We start from the raw sequence: 24,591 nt of genomic DNA, 5'->3' as shown, positions 1-24,591 counted from the left end.
AATAAGAGATTCCTTTAGAGGGTGAATGCCTGCAGTGGTGTTTTAAAATAGAAACAACGGCAAGAAGTTTGAGAAGTGACGAAGAGCAGTTTGTCCGTTTATTATTGCAGCGATGCAATAATGTACCTTATTTATCCTTTCATGTTGATATGGCTTGAGGTTCTGATATTAAAAACTGTTCGGACTGATCAGAGAGATTTGACAGCCACCATCTTTACGTCCTCTCTGCCTGAGTTTACAAGCAGAATGGCCCACAATATTGTGCAATGGAAGTCTGGTTGTACTTTTTAATTCCGGTTTCTAAAGGGGGGTGCTTGGTTAGGAGAACAGGGGGGTGTATTAAAACAGTTAAAGTAACAGACATTTAAATCCACAACTGCAATGTAAAAGCAACCTTTTTCAAAATACATTGTAGTTTTCAGATTTGTTTTCAGTTTTAAAAAAAAACAGCAGCAACTTGTTTTTTTTTCCAAAAAAACTTTTTGCAGCTCTTGTTAAAAATTCTCTTTTTGCTTTTTTTTTTCATGAAGGTTGTTACTGCTGAAGATATATTTTTTTTATGTACCTCAGGTTTATTTAGACTGATCTACCAATACTAACTTCAACCATGATCTGCTATACTGGAACACCGTACAACTGATTTATACCACTGACTGTGAATTCTATCCTGTGGGCCTAACTCATGAATATATTCAGTGTCAAATTTTACACAATTTGATAGCACCCCATACTGAATAGAAATTGAATCAATCTCCCTTTCTTTCCCCTTTCTTTTGAACCCAGTGAAAACTGAACAGCAGAAATACATTGGAAACAAGTGTCTCCAAGAAGGCCTAGTGGTCTAGTAACATGTATTTTCCTCACTTGCATAAGACCTTCCTTTTCCCTAGCCACACACACACACACAGTGCATCACGATAGAGCTGCTCAGCTGCCTGCATGTGCTTCTGTTTTGCTTTGTGGGTGTTGTTGGGGTCATGAAGCTGACATACCAGTAACTGTCTGAAGGACAATTGTGTTGCTGTGATGTTCCTGTGGATTTTAATAGCCCGTTTTAAAGCGGGAGTATTTGCTTTTACTCGTCATGGAGCTCTACTGGGAATAAGTGCCTTTTGCATTGATGAGTATTGATAAACTCATCTTGAACCTGCAGGTAGATGGAAGAGGCCGCCCCCACCAGCTTTCTACCCTCCAGTAATCAGCTGTGGGTTAAGCTTGCTACCTTGCCTAATAATGCATTCTCAAACCTTTTACACTGAAACAAATGTGAAGGGTTGATTCTCTCTCTGCAGAGCGACGTGTTGTTTCCTTTCTTTGCATTGAAGTATCAGTGATTTAACAGGATTGCAGGATATAGACTATATAGAATGCACATACATTGTGTCTCCGCAGTAGCAAGGGCCACCAATTCAAGTGTCAAAAGACCTGAACCTGTGATGGGAAAACAGCGATTTCTAGATCAGCACCGGGCTGAGGGTTCGAGTGGTTGATGATAATAAGGCAATGCAAGGAAAACAAATGCCTTGAATGCCGAATAATTTTATAACATTTTTTGCATAGTAATGATTGCTGTGTTCAAGAGAGCAACAAGCATTGCTTTATTTCTTGATATACTGTAGACTTCGGCATATTCAAGCTGTTACTGCAATCGTATTACAGGAATGTAATCCTTTCCAGTATTTGTAGAATATATTAGGTCAGATCAGTGTGTTAAAGTACCCTGACGATACAGCATGTTTTAGTGGAGGCTGGAAAGTTACTTTGTTGTGTTGAGCTGTACAGCATACTTAAGTAATTGCTGCAAAATGACAATGCTATTGACTATTCTCATACCAAATCGGGCCCTCTTAAAGCATTTGATCACTTTACCTTAGAATGAGTAATTATCTTTCTATCTTGCGGGCTGTGGACCTTGCAACCTTTTACAGCCAAGAGCCTTTTAAGTAATGCATTACCAGCCAAGCCAAGATTGTCCCACTGAGGGCTAAAATCCCACCCACAGAATTACAAACAATTTCTAATTTATCTCAGCAGTCAATGTTTCCACTTCACATATTGATGGCATTGTACGGGGGAGTCTGTTGGGCCAGGCTCGCTCGTTTGCTCTCTGCATATAAAGCAGCAGCATTAATATAATTAGACAGCACTCTTTATCAAGCTGAGAACAATTATTCCCTAGGTTCAGGAAAGAAGAACACAATGAAGATTCAAGGGCAATTACTTTGGTTGAGGAGGGTGTTTATAGAATAAATCTACATAGATCCTCTTTTTAAAGTGAGTGATGTGAATCGCAGTTGTAGCAGATATTTCAAATCCAGCTTTCTGTTGTTGTGAGTGGGAGGTACTGTGTTGATATTTACTGTATGCCTACATATTTACAGTACCAGCAGCAAAGGCACTGCTGGGATTCACTGATCCTCAGGTGTCCTCAGATGCTCATTTCAGTTTCCTTTTTGCTAAGCTTTAAACACATGGCTTTACCACCTGAGTCCCAGATAACAGACCACACAAGAGACCCGCAAATTGACATTAAAACCCACAGACTGTCATTGTACAACCTGCAAATAAAATTTGCATGTAAGATTTGATTTAAGGTCACTCTTGGCTGGTTCCTGGACTTGATGCGCAGCACAAGACTGGAGTCCTCCATGTTATCACATGACTTCAGTGTCACTTTCATGATCAGTGTCTTTCATATGAGTAAGCATATGAATGTAGAAAGTGGATTAAACTGTTTGGGTGATGTAAAAAACTGAAGTTTATTGATGGATTCTTAATTCAAGTTGCAGATAATATCATTTTAAATTAACCAATGTTTTTCTTTTATTGATTCAAAATGTAATTGATCATTTTAGTTGAGATGAATCATTGCTCCCCATTTTCTCGAGGAAGGGGGGTATGCTTCAGGTGCTGTTTTGCAGGTGAAATAAATCCCTTCCTTTCACGCCTGTCTCCCTCGTCTTCACTAATACAGGCCAGCCTGGCTCCCAGATTAGCTAAAATGAAAGGGCAGTTGACTCACCTTGTACTGTACTTCAAGAAGAATGGCTCATTTGTCAAGATGAGATATTTCATTCCCTGCATTGACAGGTAGTCTGGAGGATAACAGGAAAATATAAACACGCTGGTCTGAATGCATTGTTTCAGCAAACCATAGCTGCAGATGATACTGTTTACACTCTCCTTTAAGGATATGTACTGTACAAACAATAAGGGTTATTACTGTTCAGAAAGAAAAGAACGATTCTATGGGTTTGTTGTTTTCCATTAGTACACGCCAGAATGGAGTCGGTTCTTTTTTCTGATCCTACGTTACCATTTTTGAGGCCTGTTCTCTGTTGTTTTAGTCTCTTGCCAAGTCCAGCCTATAAAAGAAGCAGCATGCTTGGAGTCGTTATCAAAACAGTATCCAAACCAAATAGTTCCTGAGCTTGTGACAGTTACAATATGAGGATGATGGCAGTCATTAACCTTCTCCCAGCTGCTGTGCATCTGTTCTCTTATCAAAAAGGACGTGGAATAAAAGTTAATCAGCCCTCTGTTTACAGTTGCCCTGATGCTACTGCTGGAGAGCTTCACCAATCCAGTGTCAGCTTCCAGTGTTTGAAGGTTCCCAAGCACTTCTTTGTTTGTTTGTTTGAAGAAGGAAAACAAACTAGATGTTCTCATTAGGGTTTTTCCACTGTGATCCGCATGTTGTGTCTTTGTGAAAAACAGCCGGTCAATATTGTATAGCCTTCTATGAAAATAAAATAGTCATCCCTTCTTTGCAGGGCCGGATAAGTGTTGTAGTTACTCACCTAATTATTGGACCAGCTTCTCCAGTTGGCTCTGTTGTTTCATTTAGACGTAGATGGCAGTACACAGATGTAGCCTACATTTCCACTTCTGTTTTAATGTTGCTTGGTTTCTGTTACCTGTGTAATTGAATTGATTCTTGGCTCTCTGCATCGCTGTCTCATTTATTTGTTGAACTAGTATATGTGAAAAATGCAAGGCTGTGTAGACGGCATTCTCCTGACCACTGATGTTGCTTTCAAGTCAAAAGCACTGTCAAGGGGTTCCTGAGGGGCCCTATAGCCTGGAGGCCGTTGATTCGAGTCCAGGCTGTTCCACTACTGACTGTGGACAAGAGCTCCCAAGGAGTGGTGCCCCAGTGACCCCTATAGACTGGCCGGACGCCTGCAGGCTTGCCTGTAAGCTGCCCAGAGCTGCGTTGTCCTCCAATGCTGTAGCTCTCGGTTGGCTACGTGGCGGGCCTGCAGAGTGAAAAAAAGCGGTCGGCTGACGGCACACGTTCTGGAGGACAACGTGTGTTCATCTTCGCCGCTCCCGAGTCAGCACGAGTGGTAGCGGTGAGCTGAGCCTCAAATAATACAATTGGCTCTTTCAAATCGTGAGAATAATTAGGTAAAAATCAACTGGCGACTACTAAAAAAAAAAAAAAAAAAAAAAAAGAAAGCCCTGTCAAACGTTTGGATCAACAGAACAAACCTTGAAATGTTCGACTGGTTCCTCACACTCAACGGAGCAAATAAAAAAGAACAAAACAGTTCTATATGAATCTCTACTCTTTTGAAGAATGGTTATAGGGGACCCAGCAGCAGCTCTTTGTCACTCATTTTTCTTTTGATAACTTGAACAGGATTCATGGCAGCACTTTAGAAACTTGTACTAGGCCGGGAGGATTTAGAGAAGGAACAGCGCAAATTCACTGAAAAGTTTGTTATTAAACCTGGTATGTCTTTACTAGCTGGTAGCTGTGCAGTGTTATTTATAATTCGATGGTCCGACATTATTGATTTTTCTCTTTTCATAATAGAAATTGCTTTAAATTGAAGGGTACTGCAGCTGCTGCATAGGAAGTAAGTGCATACATGCAGCTTTGACAGACAGCCTATTAATGGTTTCAATGGTTTCAGAGCCATTTGGAAGCTGTCAGTGTTTGAAAAACAATTTATTCCCTTTTCACCAAGAAACAAAAGGTTTTAGAGTATTCTAGTTTAATGGGGAAATCAAACTACTGGTCAAACCATTCACAATGGGCCTATTACCAGAAAACAAAATGCAGTTTTGTTCGCAGTTTGCATTCTTAAAAGCAATTGAAACATAACAACCGAAAGACCTGCATTTTTGAAGGGGGTTGGGAATGTTTAACGCTGTAACTGTACCTTAGCTGTAAGGAATAAATTAACGTTTGTGGGTTGTACAAGTTAACTAAATCCCTTCATGTTTGTGACAAGCCATAGTCTTCAGTGCAAATGAATTCGTGCTTGGTTGCTTTTTGGGCAGATGGAGGATCATTGGCTCAAATGTTTTCCTCTTTTACTGTGACAGATTCCTGTACATGACCTGGCAAAGTAATTCAGCCAGCCTGGAGTGAGGTGCACAGATTTACCGATGGGTTGCATTCCATTTATAATGCAGTCAAATGAGGTCCCCCGTGGCTCCCCTTGTAAAGCACTGGTTCTGTGTGGCATTAGCATTTTATTGAACTTACCCTTATGGTGTAAATTACATTGTATGGGAAATATATACATTGTATTTATTTTGTAAAGCGATACAGTATTCCAGTTTCTATTCAAACAGTAGGGGGTTTCACACAATACATGCTTAATTCAGCCATGTGCCACAGAAAAAGAAAGTTAACTTTTGTTAATTGAACAGCCAACCAAAACTTGTTGTTTTTTTTTTTTTGTCTTTCAGATTGCGTTCTCTCAGCACAACAGCATAATGGACCTGGTGCAGTTCTTTGTAACATTCTTTAGGTAAGCTGGGAACTTCACATAATGCTTGTATCAAGCAAGGCGATAGAAATCAGTCTGTCTGAAGGCTACTACATGCGCTTCCCCCATACATCATGCAAAATATTTAGGGCTGTTGTGCAATGCAATTCTCCCAACGCTGCACTTTCCTTTGCAGGGTTCGTGACCCCGACAGTATGTTAATCCATATACTGTTGACCATGCTTGGAGCATCGGCAAATCACAATGCACACTCGTGCTCAATTCATTCTAAGAATTGGACTCTGTTATTATTATTTGTTTATTTAGCAGACGCCTTTATCCAAGGCGACTTACGGAGCCTAGGGTGTGTGAACTATGCATCAGCTGCAGAGTCACTTACAACTACGTCTCACCCGAAAGACGGAGCACAAGTAGGTTAAGTGACTTGTCATGCAGTTGTATAAGGTCTGAGTATTACTACATACAGTGTATCTCTATAAATGACAGTCTGGTAATAGATGACATGCTGTCTTCTTTTGATTTCATTTTCCTATAAAAACAATAGGATCCTTATAGACTCAACGCCTGTTAATAAATAAATTTAAAAAAAAGCAATGTTCTCTAAGTCGTGATTTGAGCTTTAATCAAATTTTCCGCATTTGTACTATGAACTCAAATGAAGTGGCAAGAAGCATTTACTTTCTTATTTAAAATGCAGTTGTAGTGTTTTGTTTCTTTATCCTTGTAAATACTTGTTTTAGTAAAGTTTGGTTAAAAAACAAGGTCTCCAGTTGACAAGAATGAAAGATGAAGCATCTGAGCAGAATAGTTGTCATGCTAAGTGCATGATGAACACACTCCAGGCAGGGTGAGGGGGTTGACTTGATCTTCACTGGCATCAGAGGGCATATGGTTAGGCCAAGGGATGCCTTTTCATTTAAAGACCATCAGGGTAACTGTTTGTTGCTTGATATTTTTTCAACTTTCAGCATGTCAGGGATGAAAGGAAACCTCTGGGAATGTGTTTGCCGTAAGCGTGTGTCTTTTGGGAGTGTAGTAATAAACATGGCGAAGTCCTGGTGGAAATGAGACCTGAAAGTTGTTTCTTCAAATTGAAATAATCCAAAACCAAGACTGTTCCTTGCAGAAGTGACATACAGTGTGTGTGTGTGTGTAAAAAGATCATGTATTGTTGGAATTCTTCAGTAGAAATGTTGCTGGAAAGTCTAGCAGCTGCAGTTGTGGAAACCTAAAGAACGTGTGCAGCTTAGCAGAACCTATACAGTTGCGTGCTGTCCTATCACTTCCTGATCCCCTGTCTGAGAGAAGGAACGTTTTTAAAGGTGGTAACCCATCAGGAAGAGCTGGATGTGACAGCAGCTTCGAGTCTGCACTGCAATGAGACAAAGCTTCTGAAAACATGATGTAGCAGAGGAGGGTAGCTGTCAGAGAGAAACCAGAGCGCTGCTCGTATGTGGGATGCATATTTCTTTATTTAATGTTTAACTCTCAAAATAAAAGTGAATCCACTTGAGATGAAGCATCTCCTTTAAATTACAAGCAGTAACGGCAACATTACACAGAGAAGAAAACCGAACAAGAAAAAGCGCTGTTAACCTGATCGTCATAATAAAATCATTGACTCTAAATCTTTCCAGACACGTTCAGTACAGGAGATCATTATCAAGATGACATTAATATCAACTAACCAGTGGCACTGGCAGCTCCTTCGTGGCTAACTTAGCTTTTGAGAACATAAGTGTTGTTTTGGAAGGGCTTCAATGACTGCTGTCTAAGCATTATCTACCTGCACAGCTTGCTGTGAGTAGATACTGTTGTGTCGAAGATGCCATCTCATGGATCAGGTGCAGATCTACCTGCACAGCGTGCTGTGAGGGGATACTGTGCTGAAGATGCGTCTCATGGATCAGGTGCAGATCTAGCTGCACAGCGTGTTGTGAGGGGATACTGTGTGCTGAAGATGCCATCTCATGGATGAGATGCTGAACCAAGGTCTCCACTGCAAAGCAGATGGTAATGAACTGATCCCACAGCACAGCATATGTGGGTATTTCCCCAGAGCCTACCAGACCGCTCACCGTTATCCTCACTTTTCCACTTTAAATGTGGGGACAAGGCAGACCAGCTACTGCAGAGCTAGCTGCAGCATGCAGGTATCTTCACCCTGTATGTGCTTATGAATGTTTGCAGGGGATCTTTTCTACAGCGGCTCCTAAATCAGAAGTGTGATTGCGTGCTGATGAAGGAAAGAGCAGGGCTTTGCTTGAGGCAATCATGTCATTCTCAGTTAAAGCGGATGACTGGCTCTCTTGTCTCTTTCCCTCTTTCCTGGCCCCCCTTTCCACATGAAAGCAGTGCCGACGCACAGCACCATTAAATGAGTGACACCAAAGAATTGTTTACAGTGTGAAAAACAACAGACCCTCCCCCCCCCCCCCCCCATTCTAAATTGTAATCATTTTTGTTCCAGTCCGTGGAGAATCGTTTGCAGGGTAGGCATTTTGTGCTGCGTGTATCACAGTTATTAAAAATATTAAAACCAATTACCGTTCCTGCAGATGAGTGTTTGTGTGTTGTTTGGGATTTTAATTAAAGTGCCTCTGAACAAGATGTTAATAAAAATGTCATGGCAGCATTCAACCTGAAATTACGCAGTATTTAATGTGAGCAAGAATACATTCCATTTCCCTCTGAACGACGACGTACACTGTGTGTGTGTGTGTGTGTGTGTGTGTGTGTGTGTGTGTGTGTGTGTGTGTGTGTGTGTGTGTGTCTCTCTCTCTCTCTCTCTCTCTCTATATATATATATAATTTTAACTGGAGAATACTGTATGTCATTCAACTAATGGGATTTTGTGTGGTCAACTTTTCTGTGCTTGTCATATAGCAGGCTATTTAAGGATGTGTGTGTTTTAGTTGTACCGAGATGAAGTATGTGCTGAAATAGTTGTGAATTATTTAACATTGAGTCTTTTAACTGTTTTCAAAAGCCCAGTGCCTTACAGAATCTGACAGAAGTTCCAGTTGATTTTGTAGTTCCTCATTCTGGTAAGTGACACAAAAGTCCCCTTGCCTTGGCTAGACTACCAGTAGCATCTGAGTTTGAACCTTAAGTGTCGTTGCTCTATTAATAATGTTAATATTTACTCCCCAAATGGCCACCTTCTTTCAACAGGATTATTTAAATTAACTTGTGTTGAGGAGCATAACCCTGCAGTGACACAAGAGAAAATAAAAGTGCACTTGTGACAAAAATGTCAACATCCCCCACAAGGGCTTTTTGTCCTAGAATAAGGTGGCCAGTCACTGCCAATAAAATGAGTGTTCTTTCCTCAATTTCCATTTTATTTTTATTTTTTCTTTATTTATAATAAAGAACTAGCATTAAATATAGGTCCATAAGTTAACCTTGGATTGAGAGAGGTTTCAATGACATCATAGATGAAAGAAGCTCATCACTGTGTAATGGGTTTTGATGAGACACGTACCCACTAAAAGTGAAGGGCATTCTATTGTCCTCCTGTTTGAGAGCTTTCCTGAGACCTCTGCAGGCAGCAAGCGTTTAGAATGCAAGTCATTTCCATATGGTGGTCTACCCTGAATTAGTAATTTTGTTGGTTGTAATGTATGTAGTAGTAGTAGTAGTAGTAGTAGTAGTAGTAGTAGTAGTATACATTTGTAATATACAAATATAAGTAAAGGTTAATTTAACACAATAAAATAAACACTGATCTCTTTTCTGAACCAAAAAAAGACTCATTGTTATCACTTGTCCACTGGAGGTATCATTTCAAAAGCCTGCTGTACATCTAACTGAATGTGTCTGAATATGCTCAACGGTTTTAACAAAACTAAAAGGAGGCCATAATACAGCCCATTGTGTAGCTTATTTAACCTTTTTACCCATTCAATAAATCCACTAAGAGTTTGCTGAAGAAGGACCCTTACCCTCCGCAGTTGTGTTTCCCTTTCACTTCCGAACCCACCAAAACTCATTTGAATGTAACAGTTGCACGGGTCACACATCGCATGTTTTTAAAAGGTCTTGGGTATTGGAGTGCATGTCTGTCTGGTCCCGGTCTTCAGTGATTCAGTCAGCTCGGGTCCAGCGTGGGGGGGGGGGGTTGTTTTAATTTTGAAGGAGGTATGATTTAAAGCAGCTCGAACCCCGAACACTGCTGCTTAGCTGACACCTGGCTCATCAGTCTGAAGCTCATTCCAGCTTCCTCACATCTCGCTCATCTGCAGTAATGCATGCCAACTCACACTGCTTGTGAAGAAGATAAGAAAATAAATGTTAACATCATTTTTTATCTTATCATGGTATGATTTCCCCATATCCCATACATATGTTTAATACAACCCATTTATATGTACTTGGTGTTTTGTAATATCCCGTTGAAGTTCAGAGTGGATGCAACAGCGCGTGCTGTTCGCGTGGTGGCAGCGTGCTGGTTCTGCTGTCCGGTTCAGAGCACAGCAGGTAGAGGCTTGCTAAAGCCACCAGGATTTCAGAACCTTCAAACTCGCTTTTAATGACAGCATGCATGTCACACTGTTTCAGCTATGCAGTCCAGAATCAGTCCTAAAGGAAACATGTTGATGCACAAAAAGATATCTTTCAGTTTGTAGTAATATTAATGTCTTCCTTCATCACTTGTAGATAATTGACCTTGCCCTTGGCAATTACTGTCAGCTGCAGTCAGTTTTCTAACAGGTAATGGCCACTGTATTTCACAAAATGCCTTAGCAAATACATAAAAAACAGCCTTTGGCAGAAAACGAAGCTTAGAACTGCTAGTAGTGAAGAAGAAAGTCTAATATAGTTTAAACTAGTATTTACATAATTAATAAGATTAACAGCCTTTTTTTTTTCTTTCATGAACTTGATATTTCAGTCTTGATATTTGTTTCAGTATCGCCCAAAGACAGTTTCAATGCAATGCTCCTGAAGCACCGAAGAGAATTGTGTCTCAGTGAGGCAAATATGACAGCTTGTCTGAAAACAAATAACATTTCTTTTGTAGATAATTCCATTCTACATAGGAAGTCATGCAGAGGAAAAACATGCATGTGAGGAAAATGTCTTGTATTATGGGGAAACGGTCTTTACATTTATACATCATACATACATACATACATACATACATACATATAATTTCTTTATTTAAAAATTTGCATTAATCAAATTAAGTGTAACAGTTTGAACTCGACAAGTCCTTTCAAGATCAAGATGATCTTTTTCACACCACATACTTCAAGTAAAATTATTATTATTATTATTATTATTATTTATTTCTTAGCAGACGCCCTTATCCAGGGCGACTTACAATGGTTACAAGATATCACATTATTTTTACATACAATTACCCATTTATACAGTTGGGTTTTTACTGGAGCAATCTAGGTAAAGTACCTTGCTCAAGGGTACAGCAGCAGTGTCCCCACCGGGGATTGAACCCACGACCCTCCGGTCAAGAGTCCAGAGCCCTAACCACTACTCCACACTGCTGCCCCAATGTTTGATGCGGTCTTCCTTTGCAGTGACCAATGAATTTTTCACAGTTTACTGCAGAACATTTTGTGGGATCACAGGGAATAATAGTCCTAGCAGATGGAAACGTTAAGCAGAAGAAGTCTAGTAGCAAAGGAGTTTTTAGTATATATGAGCTGTCTTAAATAACCATGAGTACTGTATGATGCACCTCTGAATGAAGTCTTCCTTGCTGCTATGTATTCATTGTTTTACTTTGACCACGCCCCCCACGCATTCTTGTAACCCTTTCTTTCCATGAAGATAATACTGCCAAGGGATTTAGGAACATTCACGTTCCATCCGTCTGTGCTTAAGAAATTAACAAACTGATTTATTTATTTATTTGCTTGCTCCTATTTCGTCAGACTGCAAGGGTTATGTTATGGTAACCCCACTTCTAATCACACCTAACTGGTTGAATAACCCTCTGTAAAATTATAGGGGAGTCTGCAATTAAATTTAATGGCATTTTAATTACAAAGCATGTACTTGCTTGTAACTCAGTAATTCGGCGAATTTGATTCATAGGTATAAAACTATGCAAGTTAATTGTCTCCGGTCTAAACTGATTTATTCAGTGCAACGCTCATCCCTTCCTTACAGCTCTTGAATACAGGTAATAGTTTGAGTAAAGGGACTTTCACATAAGAGCATGCATTTATAAATCATGTGTCATTCATAGACCAGGATCAGCTTGCTGGAGGAATTAAGAACAGTGTCATTCTCAACATATTTTCAGTAATAAAATCAGCATCTGTTTCACATTGAACTGCTATTTAATGCAGCCATCTATGATAAAGAAAAAATATCATTTAATAGCAAGCAGTAACAAATAAATAAAAAGCGTGTTACTGTGACTGGCCCATAAGCTGTGCAGTATAACGCAGATTTCAGTTACGTATTGATTTTCAAGGCTGTCTAAGCATTAGCGAATCTGTTACGCTGCCCTGGGAGTTTTAGATTGTTAAATCATAAAATGGGTACTTTTACTGCAGTATAAAATCCTAATAAATTACTGCTCACTGATGATGTTTCCAGCCACTCGCTGGGGGCTTTGTTTTGTTTGTCTCTTGATTCGGTGAGAGTTTAAATAAGATTTGTGAGAGATGAGACGAGGACAAATAGCAAAGCACAGCTCACACATGCTGCTGTTGCACAGCGGGGTGAATCTGGTTGGGTGGATTCTCTTTCAGACTCACAGCTCACACGTATATAGAATACTGCACACCTCATATATAATGCTTTACACTTTTTCTTTCTCTACAGTGTCACAACAGCAGGTTACAGTTCAGCATGCCCCCCCGACCTCGCCACATCTCTAACTGCTTGCTCTTTCTGTTTCAGCTGCTTCTTGTCCCTGCTTCTGGTCGCTGCTGTGGTTTGGAAGGTAAAACAGACCTGCTGGGCCTCAAGACGCAGAGAGGTAGGGCTCAGTCTTTCAGGAACATTGCCTTGAGCTTGTGTCCTTGTGGATGTGTACCTGTCAGTGCGGGAAGTCTAACTGGTTCAAAGCTTATGGTTTAAGAACCCAAATGAAGTATACAATGCAATGAGATGGAGGCTATTCAAAATAAAAAAACAAAACTGATATTGTGACTGATCTGAATCGCTTCATCATATAGCAAATAATGAAATAGCTAATGACTGAATAGCAATTTTCATATCATCTCCCTCAAAATAATAAATAAAGTAGAAAGTGGCTGTCCATTTCACAGCTGTGTTAATTATGGGATCTTAGTTGAGAATAATTTTTAGAGCTTAGTTTGTTGATACGCATGCTGACATCAATTTTGGAGATGAGATCAAACATTCAAAACACTTTGATGTCTTCTACTCTCAATAACTATGCCTAAGAACAGTTTTACAGAGGTTTTTTTTTTTTTTTTTCCAGGAGAGATACAATTGAACATATAGATGATATAACCTGTGTGTGTGTGTGCATATCACAGGCAGCTTGTGTATCAAGCTGGGCTTGCCTCCACAGCCACGTTTCTGTTTAGTCCAGGATTAAGTGTTAATATACATGCTATAGCTCCACTGAAAGTGTTAAATGGATTTCATACTGCTTCTGTGTCACAGTGTACTCCTAGTAATTTGTACTCACAAATCCAATTTCCTCATTCTGCTCTATTCAATTACTAAAATCTCTTGAAATTTAGTTTCTTGTTTAATTCATTCCTTTTCCTGAAATGCATGTACATATTACACCTATATCAAGTTTCTTGTTACAACCTTGGCCTGGAACTCTGTGGTGTTCTGCTCAGCACTGATAGCTTCTAATTATTGTCCATGACATTTCAATCTATTCTGCCTCTTGGGGATCACAACAGTTAGATTTTATATACATTGAAATGCAGGTAGATATTTTTTGAAATGTTGTTTTATCCAAATTAAAAGGCCCAGCAATCATTGATAGCCAACCAAAATAGTCAATTCGATTTGAGAACTGAGATTTGCATTTTGGTTTTGGACAGCAGAACCCAGTCTCTTCCAGAATCGCTTTCTACTGTACTGTTTAATTAAACCTCAGTGAGATCGCCTCTGCTTCTCTGACTAGGACATTCCGATGTGCTCCATTGGTATTCAGGGTTGGCTCTGGGCCACTTCACTTATACAGGTGTGGAAAAACACCCATCATAAAGTAATACAGCTGGAGTGACCAGCTGATGAGTACCATGGGTCTTATGGGAGGCTGTAGAGTAGCTGCTCCTGTTTTTAACATGAACAATATTTGTCTTGTTGAGAAGCTTTTCAGTTATTCTCCTCTGACATTTTTTTGAATAGTAAAACTTCAAAATACAAGATTATTAAATAAATAAATAAATAAATAAATAAATAAATAAATAAAAGAAAGATGATTTCTCATGCAAAGCCATCCTGTGTGGAGTACATTTGGAACTGTTTGCTGATCCTAATGGATGAATAAAGATTTGCACAGCTTTCTTCTGAGCCAGAACATAAAAGTAAATGAATCACAGTCAGGAAGTCATTACCATTTTATTGTTTTTGAAGCAAAAGCTGATACAGTATTGGGGGCGTGGGGGCGTGGGGGGGTGGGGGGGGGGGTTGAAATAGGAGCCAGGGCTATGAAAGTGAAGAAGAATGCAAGAATAGCAACGATGAACCAGCGGTGTGTGAAACGATATTAGAGATGCAGACATGGTTCAATACAGAAGGCAACTAGAAATACTGGCACAGATGCTAAGTCAGAGAGAAAAACGAATGTCTTTGAAAATGTAAATAGGATTGCATACTTGAAAGGTACCAAGTGCTTATACGTTGAGCATCTATAGAGCGGTGTTCAGACATGGCATTAATTTAATTTGTGTGCATGATTCTAATAACAACTGCTATCAGCTCATAGCAGGTGACAGAGTCCTAACACATTGCACATCACTGAGTTCTGTGAACATGGTCTTTTACTTGCATCTATTTGGGAGAGGGGAGTTAAAGAAATCTTCAGAGATGCATCTGAAAAGGGATATTTTACTGTTTTTGCTCTGTTTTGCTCTGGCAGTTACAGTAGACTACATATTTGTTAGGAAAATTATATTTATATTTTCTGAAATGAGCTGCAGTAATAAAGTGAAATAACTTGTAATGCCAAACACTGAGTCTGATTTATCAAGGTGTTTGCATTTTTGTAGTCTGTTGAAGCTCCTAAGCTCATATTCTGCTCATTTGCTATTGATCAGAATGGTTTTCATCACGTCTTGTGTGCATTTAGCATGCACTAGCAAGATAATACTTGGGTGTGTGTTGCATGTATGAGGACTTTGGAGACAAACATATTCATTGTCTTTCAAAGACGTGGCGAGCATCTAGTGGTGATAATCATTAAAATCAGCCCCACTAGGTTTTAATGAAGGCTCTGTCAACATTAAAGAGGAGCAGATTTTGAAATATTACAGGTTTAATATACAGAACACACGATAACAACAAAGGCATGAAATAAATTGCCAGCAACACATGCTTTAGTACAAGGCCGCTGTTACATAGCCAAACATGAATTGTATTTTTTTTATTTGTGAATTACTTCATAAAAGATAGAAAATATGCAAACACAAGCATGGAGAAGACAGACCTGAACAAAAATTTGAATTGGGCATTTTTTCTGTACGCAATGGATATATATATATATATCTTTTTATAGATACATGCAGTAGATCGAAAGCGATTCTTGTGAAACCTTTTAAGCATTTTGTATGTTCGTTTTTTTCTTTTTCTTTTGTGAAAGTAGTTGGATTGCACCACGGTGTGTTTGTAGTCTGCAGTTTACTCTATGTCCTGTGTGATTCAGTTTATCTTCAGTCACTCGTGTGTGTGTGTGTGTGTGTGTGTGTGTGTGTGCAGCTCTCCTCAGATCACTCGAGCAGTCTGCACATCTGAATCTCCTTGCCTTCTCATTATGCTAACACGGTTCAGAGTTTGCTATCATTTATGAAGGTGTGTTGTAGCTGTCAAAATCATGCCAAGAAAATGGTAATCTAGCCCGACAGCGCTGTAATAAATGGCGTTTGGAAGCAACGGGGATTTGATACCAATACAAATACTTCTCCTAAAACTTATTTTCCTAGAATTCTGCAGCTCTTAACCATTCCAATGGCACTCTGACACGCTCATGCCCACTTAATGCTGTGTGAAATGTGAAAATGATGAAACAATATGAGGTTAAAAGAAACACATACTTTTAATTTAGCAAAATATAATCAATTAAAAGATGATGTCGCATATTAAGAACATATCTCATATATAACACATATAAAAATAGTGTTTTGCATGCACATATAACAGTAGTGTTTTTATATTATGTTATAAACCAAGATCCTGGAAACTTTGGTTCACTTAACTTTTCAGATAAAGGAGGGGCTTGGAGGAAAACAAGGAATGAGATCATAGAGTTGGACAAATATGAAGTTTTGAATGTATTGAGTACATGACACCTATTAATTCTGAAAAGTTAGTCCGGATCTTTTGAAAACTATTATTTGTAAAAGGGATGAGAGCTGTCTCACCAGATTAATGACTGGATTTAATTGAGGCGTCCCATGTATTCCAATCGGACGAAAAACCTATATAACTCCTAAGTAAATTACAATGGAGTACCACACTCATCCCAGACAGGGTAAGGTGGTCCATCTTCTGCCAACCAACACAATTGAGCTGATTGAACTCAGTTTCATTTGCCTGGTGAAGACAGTCATATTCCTTTACGATTTATATTAAAGGGTAAGCATTAATCAGTTATTATTTTATCTCACATGTATTGCATGTATTGCTATAAGGGACTCACGCTATGTTTTAGAAATAAGAGAGAGTTTTGTTGAATGTGCTGAAATAGACCATTGGGTACTTTAAGTGACGTGTTCTTGGCCTGCTTGTCGGCCTTGATTAACACATATATACATGTATTAAAGTGTTAACGTTGATATCGGTTAAGACACTGGACTGCCCAGTGTGTCTGTCAGCTGGGAATACGACGTAGCCTGTAGCTACTCTATCCAATATTTAACCGTTAATAAACCGAACGAGTACTAATCATACCCGATTCGTAAAAAAACTTTAAATACATGAGTCTGTCAATTTCTTGGGTGCTATATTAGTCATCTGGATATATTGCGGGTCAAGAGCGTAATAAAAATACCCCACAAGGAGTAGTAACATCTCTGTCCTCCTAACGTCTCCCCTGAGATAAGAGTGTATATTGAGCTATATGGAAAGAGTATGTAAAGAAAACTGAACCTACAGATTTCGTGACAGCTGGAATAAGCTCAATATATTGATGAACATAATCATGAACTATAAAGCTAGTGTACAAAGTGATGTGTGAGGAGGTACAATTTTCTAAAGGGGTTTTAAGGGCAAAGCTGCTTCTTTGTAATAGTATTACGGGATTTCATACAATAATTTACATGGAGGTCAGTCCATTTGTTGCGTACTTTATGGTGGAAAATACGTACAGTAGATACCAGGAAGACCAGTACATGTGATGATAAGCTGCCCAATTCAAACCCGCAATGAACAGAAGAGTTAGCGTCATGTACTGTATCTTACCATTTCCATTGAAAATTCCCTTTCAGTCTTCTCCTTGTATATATGCTAATGCAATGTTATGGTGTGATTAATACAGTTGAATTGATGTTTCTTCACCTAGGGCTCCGCATTTTAAAAAGTGAAATATGGAAATACACAGGTGTCACTTGGTATCCTATCCTTTTTATCATACTGTGATAGACAGACAGATGCATTTTGACACTGATCACTTTATGATATTAATTGGTATCCTAAAAGGCAGAACTTTCATGTAGGTACACAGTATTTAAAACAAAACAAACTTTCTATCAACCTTTGACATTGTTTAATATTACATCTCATTCTCATCTCATTAACTTGCTCCAACAGTTTATTGTTTATTTTGATTGTCCTTTCGCTATAACAAACCCCTCAATATAATGAACACAAGGCTTGGACCCTGACAGATTCCTTACAGCGAGGGTGTATTGTATAACTGTAGATACATTATAGTTTCTATGTGTTCTTGCTGGTTGATAACAGCAAGGGCCTTGGGCATTTCCTCTGTATAGAGCTTTTTTTTTTTTCGTTGTCTGTGGGATGGAGCTGCCACAAGCATTTATTACGTCCTGATATTACATCACATCAATAAAAAGTGACTGATTAAACAAAAACACTAAAAGCCATTTGCCATTTGCAGTTCTGAAACAACAGTGAAATTTTGGAAGCTGCACATGTTACCTATCAAATGCCCCCGCAGGTGAGATGTAAATATTCACAGCAGAGGTAAAACCATGGTGTGCCGAGGCAGTTTGTATTCAGATTGCCTAATAGTCCTAATAAGCATGGTGTTTGTCACAGTATATGTAAATAAATAAGTACAGAATTGTGTAGTTGCAGTGTGGTTATCACCCCCCAGCAAATTCTAGTATTATGCAAATCAAAAATTGACCAGCCAGAACCAAAAAAAAAAAAAAAAAAAAAATTCTAAAGCTCTGTCAAATGATTTCAAGCTTCTACAGCCATAGGCAATAAAGACATTAAAATCTCTTAATACTCCTTTCAGACAGCGATGCAGAGACTAAACAGATTAGGACGGCTCATTTGGGCAGATGAATTGCACTTTTGTTCCTTCATGTCTAACATGGTTGAAACATCGCAGCCTTTGTGGGATTATCAAGACCTCAATCACTCCTTTAATTTAACGCTGGCTCTCTACTCCTGCTTTCACACTGCACAGTTTAGCTTTCATGCCCAAGCAGGCTACGTTGCTAATGATGAGAAGATTGGTGCTGCGATTTAGCACCTCTGAAAAGACTTATTTTTAAAAAGCGGTTACAACTGAGCAATGCACTATGTGGTTAAAGAATGGCAGTTTATTAATTATTACATTGTGACAGAGCATTGTCTAGCAAGAATGTGGAGAGTTAACTTTTTTTTTTTTTGGTTGCCCTTCTTCGGTTCATTATCAGTGATGAATAGCAGCATTTCTTGAAGACACAATTTATTATTTCATTTTCTTTTATAGTTTAAGTATGGCATTCATAATGTGTTTTAACTCCTATCGTGATCTATACAATTGGATAAGGTCTGGCTCTGTGACAGTCATGATGATCTACACACATTCATTAAAAATGATTATTACTAAGACACACAGTAAATAGCCTCCAGAGTACTCTGCACCTGCTTAAACAGGTTAATGTGCCCCTTGAAAGCAGTGCAATCACTCAGAGGTGAACCATAAATACAGTTTAACATCCACGGAGGCTGAACTTTTGAGAGCGATTACTCATTTGATGACCTCCAAGTACAATTCTGCCAGGTTATTTATGTTTACCTCTTATCGTCCCTTAACCGAGTCCACTCTCTTACAATACCATTTGTAAAAAAATCTTCTATGAAACTGAGCTCTAGAGTGTGGGATCCAAATCCAATTTAAAAGAAGAAAAGTCTAAGGTTCAAAATGTCAGGAAATTGATATTTTTCTAATATGAGGCGGCCTGTGCTCTCAGAGTGCACGTAGGCCTTGATAGCATTCATAAGATTTTAAAACTATGGGATCTGTATACACAGTGTAGTATCAATCGACTGACCACGTTCTTTAAATGTATGAATTACATCAAGCAAGACTGTGTATTGTGTACCATTTAATGGGATCCACTCATACCACTCTAGTTTGACTTGTATAGTTTGCCATTTCCTTTTCTAGTATTGGTTTTACCATTTTCTTTTAGTGTGTGTCATAATAATGTGGAGGAAGCAGGGCTCAGCTATTCCATTCATGTACATCCTCCACTACAAATCATATAAAACACATTATATTTTCACCCCTGTCAGATTACATTATAAAGCAGCACACAATAAAATAAAACTGCTGAATGTATTATTACATTTTCTTTTAGATGACAAAGCACTCTGATGTATCAAGCCTCAAATGAAGTCCCAATTCATCCCAGGACAATTAGCAGTATCGCACACGTCTTCCTTTGTCTTGTTTTCACCCACAACTCTCTTAAGCCATTGTGTCCAGCGTGAGTCACTGATGCAGTCACACTGCCTGAGACATTGTCATACCAGCTGGATCATACTGGGTAGGAAGCAGGTCGCCTCATACTGAAGGGCTTGTGTTCTTGATCATGAAGACTGATCTGAAGAAGAGAAAAATAACGTTCCCCTATCAGATTCATAGGTCTCTCAGGTTGGTGAGATGTCGCTCCCCCATCAGATTCATCCAGTGCAGTGTTAGAACCCTCAAGTTGGCGAGATGTCTTTCCCCTATCAGATTCTTTCCCCTATCAGAAACCATTCCTCCGTTGTGCTCTGAAGCCTTTTTTTTCTTTATTTTTCTACTCCCCAATATCATTGTTATTTCAAGCTTTATCTGCTGTTATTAATAAGCAGGGCTTTCAGACAGTAAAGTGAAGCACTCAGGATTTTCTTGGAATGATCTGAGCTCTTGTATCCCATCAGGCATGACCTCCTGTGAGGTGTGTGTGTGTGTGTGTGTGTTCCACAGATGATTCTTTCAGCGGCTGTGAGAAGAACGTCTCCTCCTGGACTCAGGGCTGGGGATCCCTCATGGAAAGCACCCTCCTGATCACATGGGCACCTTCTGTTGACTTTCCTTTGAGAGCTTGCATTTGGTTGGAAATTCATTGTTTCAATTTGAAATGAATCTCTTGTGCTTGTGTGTGCACAAAGGAATATGTGTGTGTCAAAGACCGGAGCTCTGTGTTCTTGGATCAATAGTTTCCCCCTCTAACTGCTGTGGCCCGCTTTCTGATGAATAAGTACATTCTAGACGTGCTACTGTGAGAAGCAGCTATTACATCCGCTCTTTTGAGAATAATTCATTTTCATTTTGACCCTGTTTGCCTTTTTGTTGTTTGATTGAGGTGCGAAGAAGCTACACAGATGTGACCAAAAACCAGTGTCACGTGTTTTTTGTTGTTTTCTATTCTTCCTGTTTATTCATGTTGGTTTGTGTGTACATAGTTTACTGAAAATGAGAGCAATTAAGTTTGTAAATATTGTGACTCAATTTTCTCCTTTCAATATTTCACTATTTTCACAAACTGATTCCTTTACTAAACTTGCTTCCCAAACAGACAGATACAGCTGCATTAACTGTAAGTGAGACAACATTGCCACTTTGACCGAAGTGACTGTGAACAAGGACAGACTGTGTTACATTGGCAGGGTCATTACCTCAATGGAGTGCCTACAGGAGCATGAGAGAGATGGGACTGCTTAATATTCTCAGCTAGTGCAGGAATTGTGTCAGCGGATATGCGCGGCTACTAATTTCTTTATTTATTTTCTTGCCTTTAGGTGTATTGCAGCACTATCAGAATTCCTAATTGCTGGTAGAAGTAGTGACTGTATCCCTGTGATAGAAGCTAGTACCTTGTGATAGAAGTGAACTTGCTAAAATGGGGTCATGAGACTTGTTGGTTTCCTAACACTTGGAGGCATTGGCTGCATACTTGGTACACAGTGATATTCTATGATTCTCTCTGTCAAGTTTGCTTGTGGAGACCGTGCAAGAAAAATAAACCCTTTTGGTGCTGGTTCTCAAAGCCTCAGGATCTCCAGAAAATACTTGAGGTTGTGACTTCAAATTTGCAGGATTAGCCCAAGCTATAATCCAAAATATATACAACGTTTTAAATCTACCAAAGCATTCAGTATGTACTTTGATGGATATGTTGCATATACTGTAAATAAATATCAGATTGTGCTAAAAGAAGATTTTTTGCCATCATCGCTTTGTTTCAGCATTGCAAGTTGAGTTGGATGAAGGGATTGGTTTCTAACCAAACAGTTCAGAACTTGTATTATGGATTCCCAGTTGACAACATCATTGATCAACAAATACCAATGGGTACAGTAAATGCTGAAGACATGATGGACAGCATCCCCTTGCTTCCCACACTGCACACCCCTGCACAGCGTTCATTCAGAAAGTGTTGACATTTCCAGCAAGTAAGTATCTTGAGGAAGGAAAGACTTGAGTTATCACTGCAAATCCATTTCTTTTCAAGTCTGCAGCCAGATAATTACCACCGATACATACTCCCTCTTAATTGCATAGTTATGATAATTAGTCCTCCAAAGTAAAGGTTCCTGTTTGTACCTAGCATAAATATGTTTTTCATAAGCCTAATTTAAACAGAACCTTTCTTATTAATTTGAATAAGCAGCTGAGTTGTGAGCTCAACATCGCATTAAAAACCAAACTGTAATGTTTGTTTATTTGGGATGACTACTTTGTCATAAAATATTAAACATCTAAAATGCTAGTTAGTGCTTGCGGGGGACTGATGACTAATTTGTGGGAATCAGTCCCTCTGTAAATTACAAGCAGTTTTCTTAATCAGTTACTGGTGGTCAAACATACAATTTTCTGGTTTGTTTATTGTTTTCATTAAATTTAAAAACAGTGCAACTATCATGAAACACTGATGTCATTATTAAACATTAAAGGGAGAATATAGGTGAGAAATGCTGTAGGATTGTAACCCTTAGTTCAGGGATGTTTAACAGTGCAGACCCATTCAGGAATCCTTATAGTCGCATTTGCAAAAAAACAAGTTCATCAGATTCTAGCCAAATGCAATCATGTCTATTGGAGACTAGTGTGGGTAAAGTAAAAATAAGGACTTTGAGTTGACTTTATACTGTAGGTCACTTGCTTCCACTATTGGGTTTTTGAGAATACAATCTGTATTGGCTGAAGAATGTGAATGTTGTGGTTCTGTCTCGTGTTTTCACAGTTAGACTCACTGTCTTGGGAATGTTAAGAGCTGTGACTTGGGGCTGCCCTGGAGTGTTACAATTCAGAGTCCTGTTGTGCAGACGAGAGCTCTCCTCATTCCCAGAGTGGAAAGCGGCTGTGATTTCTCCACTGTGGCCTCTCGCAGGCTTTACCTTTTCAAAGGCAATGTGATGGATCGCAGCCCTGATTGTACTGTACATTATTTAATAGCTCCCAAAGTATCTGAATGGAGTGTAATTAAAGAGGTATTATTCTCATTATATCCTAAAGTCCATGATGTGAGAACTCTAATATTAATGTTTGAAGTGAGTGATGGCAGTGCACTCAGGTTTGTTTTGGACATGTGTGTCATTTCAAAGCTAATGTCTTTCCTTCCAGAAACAATGTTAGCACACTCATTCTTCCCCCAGAGGGTTATCTGAGGGGATTCAGGCTCATCTGAGTACCAATCAGTGTGTAGCATGAGAACTTGTCTGTTTCTTTGGTGCTTTGCACAGGACAAACAGTAGCCACTTCTTAAATACATTACGAGATTCCAACTGACAATTATCTCTAGAATATTTTAGAACATAAGAAGAATATAAGAAAGTTTACAAATGAGAGGAGGCTATTCAGCCCATCTTGCTCGTTTGGTTGTTAGTAGCTTATTGATCCCAGAATCTCATCAAGCAGCTTCTTGAAGGATCCCAGGGTGTCAGCTTCAACAACATTACTGGGGAGTTGGTTCCAGACCCTCACAATTCTCTGTGTAAAAAAGTGCCTCCTATTTTCTGTTCTGAATGCCCCTTTATCTAATCTCCATTTATGACCCCTGGTCCTTTTTTCTTTTTTCAAGTCAAAGAAGTCCCCCGGGTTGACATTGTCTATACCTTTTAGGATTTTGAATATTTGAATCAGATCTCCGCGTAGTCTTCTTTGTTCAAGACTGAATAGATTCAATTCTTTTAGCCTGTCTACATACGACATGCCTTTTAAACCCGGGATAATTCTGGTTGCTCTTCTTTGCACTCTTTCTAGAGCAGCAATATCCTTTTTGTAACGAGGTGACCAGAACTGAACACAATATTCTAGGTGAGGTCTTACTAATGCATTGTAGAGTTTTAACATTACTTCCCTTGATTTAAATTCAACACTTCTCACAATATATCCGAGCATCTTGTTAGCCTTTTTTATAGCTTCCCCACATTGTCTAGATGAAGACATTTCTGAGTCAACATAAACTCCTAGGTCTTTTTCATAGATTCCTTCTTCAATTTCCCTAATCTAATGCAAGACGCAGCCTTGGGCTTGTTGTGTTTTGACAGTGTGTTTATATATAGTACGTGTTTGGTCATCTGAAATGGAATACAATATTGTTTTTTGCCTAAACGCTGTAACCTGAAATGACTCAAACCGCTATGCAATAGGAGTCTCTATTTTTATTCCAGACAATGCATTTGCTTTTTCTTCAATATTTCCATTAGTGAATATGTTTGTGCTCTTCTTCCCCTCGATGTGAAAATGTCAATACTGGCAATTTGGTAAATGCTCTGGCAAGCAGTGAGACAAAGGGATGCAATGGAGAGACAGAATGCATTCAGACGACAAATCAATAAACATTTTTTTTTGTTTGTTTCTGGTTGTTGAGGTCACCATTTTAAAAATAAATAAATACATAAACCAGATTGATTTAATCTATGTGTGAGTCTGCCCAGCACAGCATGTAGCAGTTCAGTAAGCAGTAACACACGACAGGGTGTGCAATGGTCCTGGCATTACTGCTCTGCCGTGGTGTAGTTTGAGGCGAGTGTGTATTCAGTCTATATAATGGCCAATTAAAAAACCACAACATTGAGTGTGCACTCTGATTACAAAACTAGATCAAAGTGTGCGGTGGTGCAAACAGTCCTGCATGTGATCACTGAGAACCACTTACTTTGCCACTGACAGTTTATAAAACAACATAAACAGCAGCAGTAAATCAGCCTTCTCTAGGACCATAGGAAATGGTTTGTATATTTTATATTTATGTTTATTTA

The 24,591-nt window shown here is 39.0% G+C and overlaps 1 protein-coding gene across 6 annotated transcripts in view; it reads left to right on the top strand.

Annotated features, from left to right (window-relative positions):
* Window positions 1–24,591, top strand: part of atrnl1a (attractin-like 1a) — a 200,490-nt gene that overhangs the window by 104,625 nt on the left and 71,274 nt on the right. For 4 of the 6 annotated variants that reach the window (XM_034026182.3, XM_034026181.3, XM_059026008.1 and 1 more), the window contains exons 25-26: window positions 5,707–5,768; window positions 12,628–12,706. In XM_034026182.3, coding sequence (XP_033882073.3) covers window positions 5,707–5,768; window positions 12,628–12,706 — 141 coding nt within the window. Of the gene's footprint in view, window positions 1–5,706; window positions 5,769–12,627; window positions 12,707–13,174; window positions 13,483–21,573; window positions 21,784–24,591 lie in introns of those variants that run through there. The other 2 variants (XM_059026009.1, XM_059026010.1) reach the window with 2 other exon arrangements.

This window comes from Acipenser ruthenus, chromosome 7 (assembly GCF_902713425.1).
Source record: "Acipenser ruthenus chromosome 7, fAciRut3.2 maternal haplotype, whole genome shotgun sequence".
Classification (NCBI taxonomy): domain Eukaryota; kingdom Metazoa; phylum Chordata; class Actinopteri; order Acipenseriformes; family Acipenseridae; genus Acipenser; species Acipenser ruthenus.
Note: the sequence above shows the minus strand (reverse complement) of the source record. Positions and strands in the feature narration are given on the sequence as shown.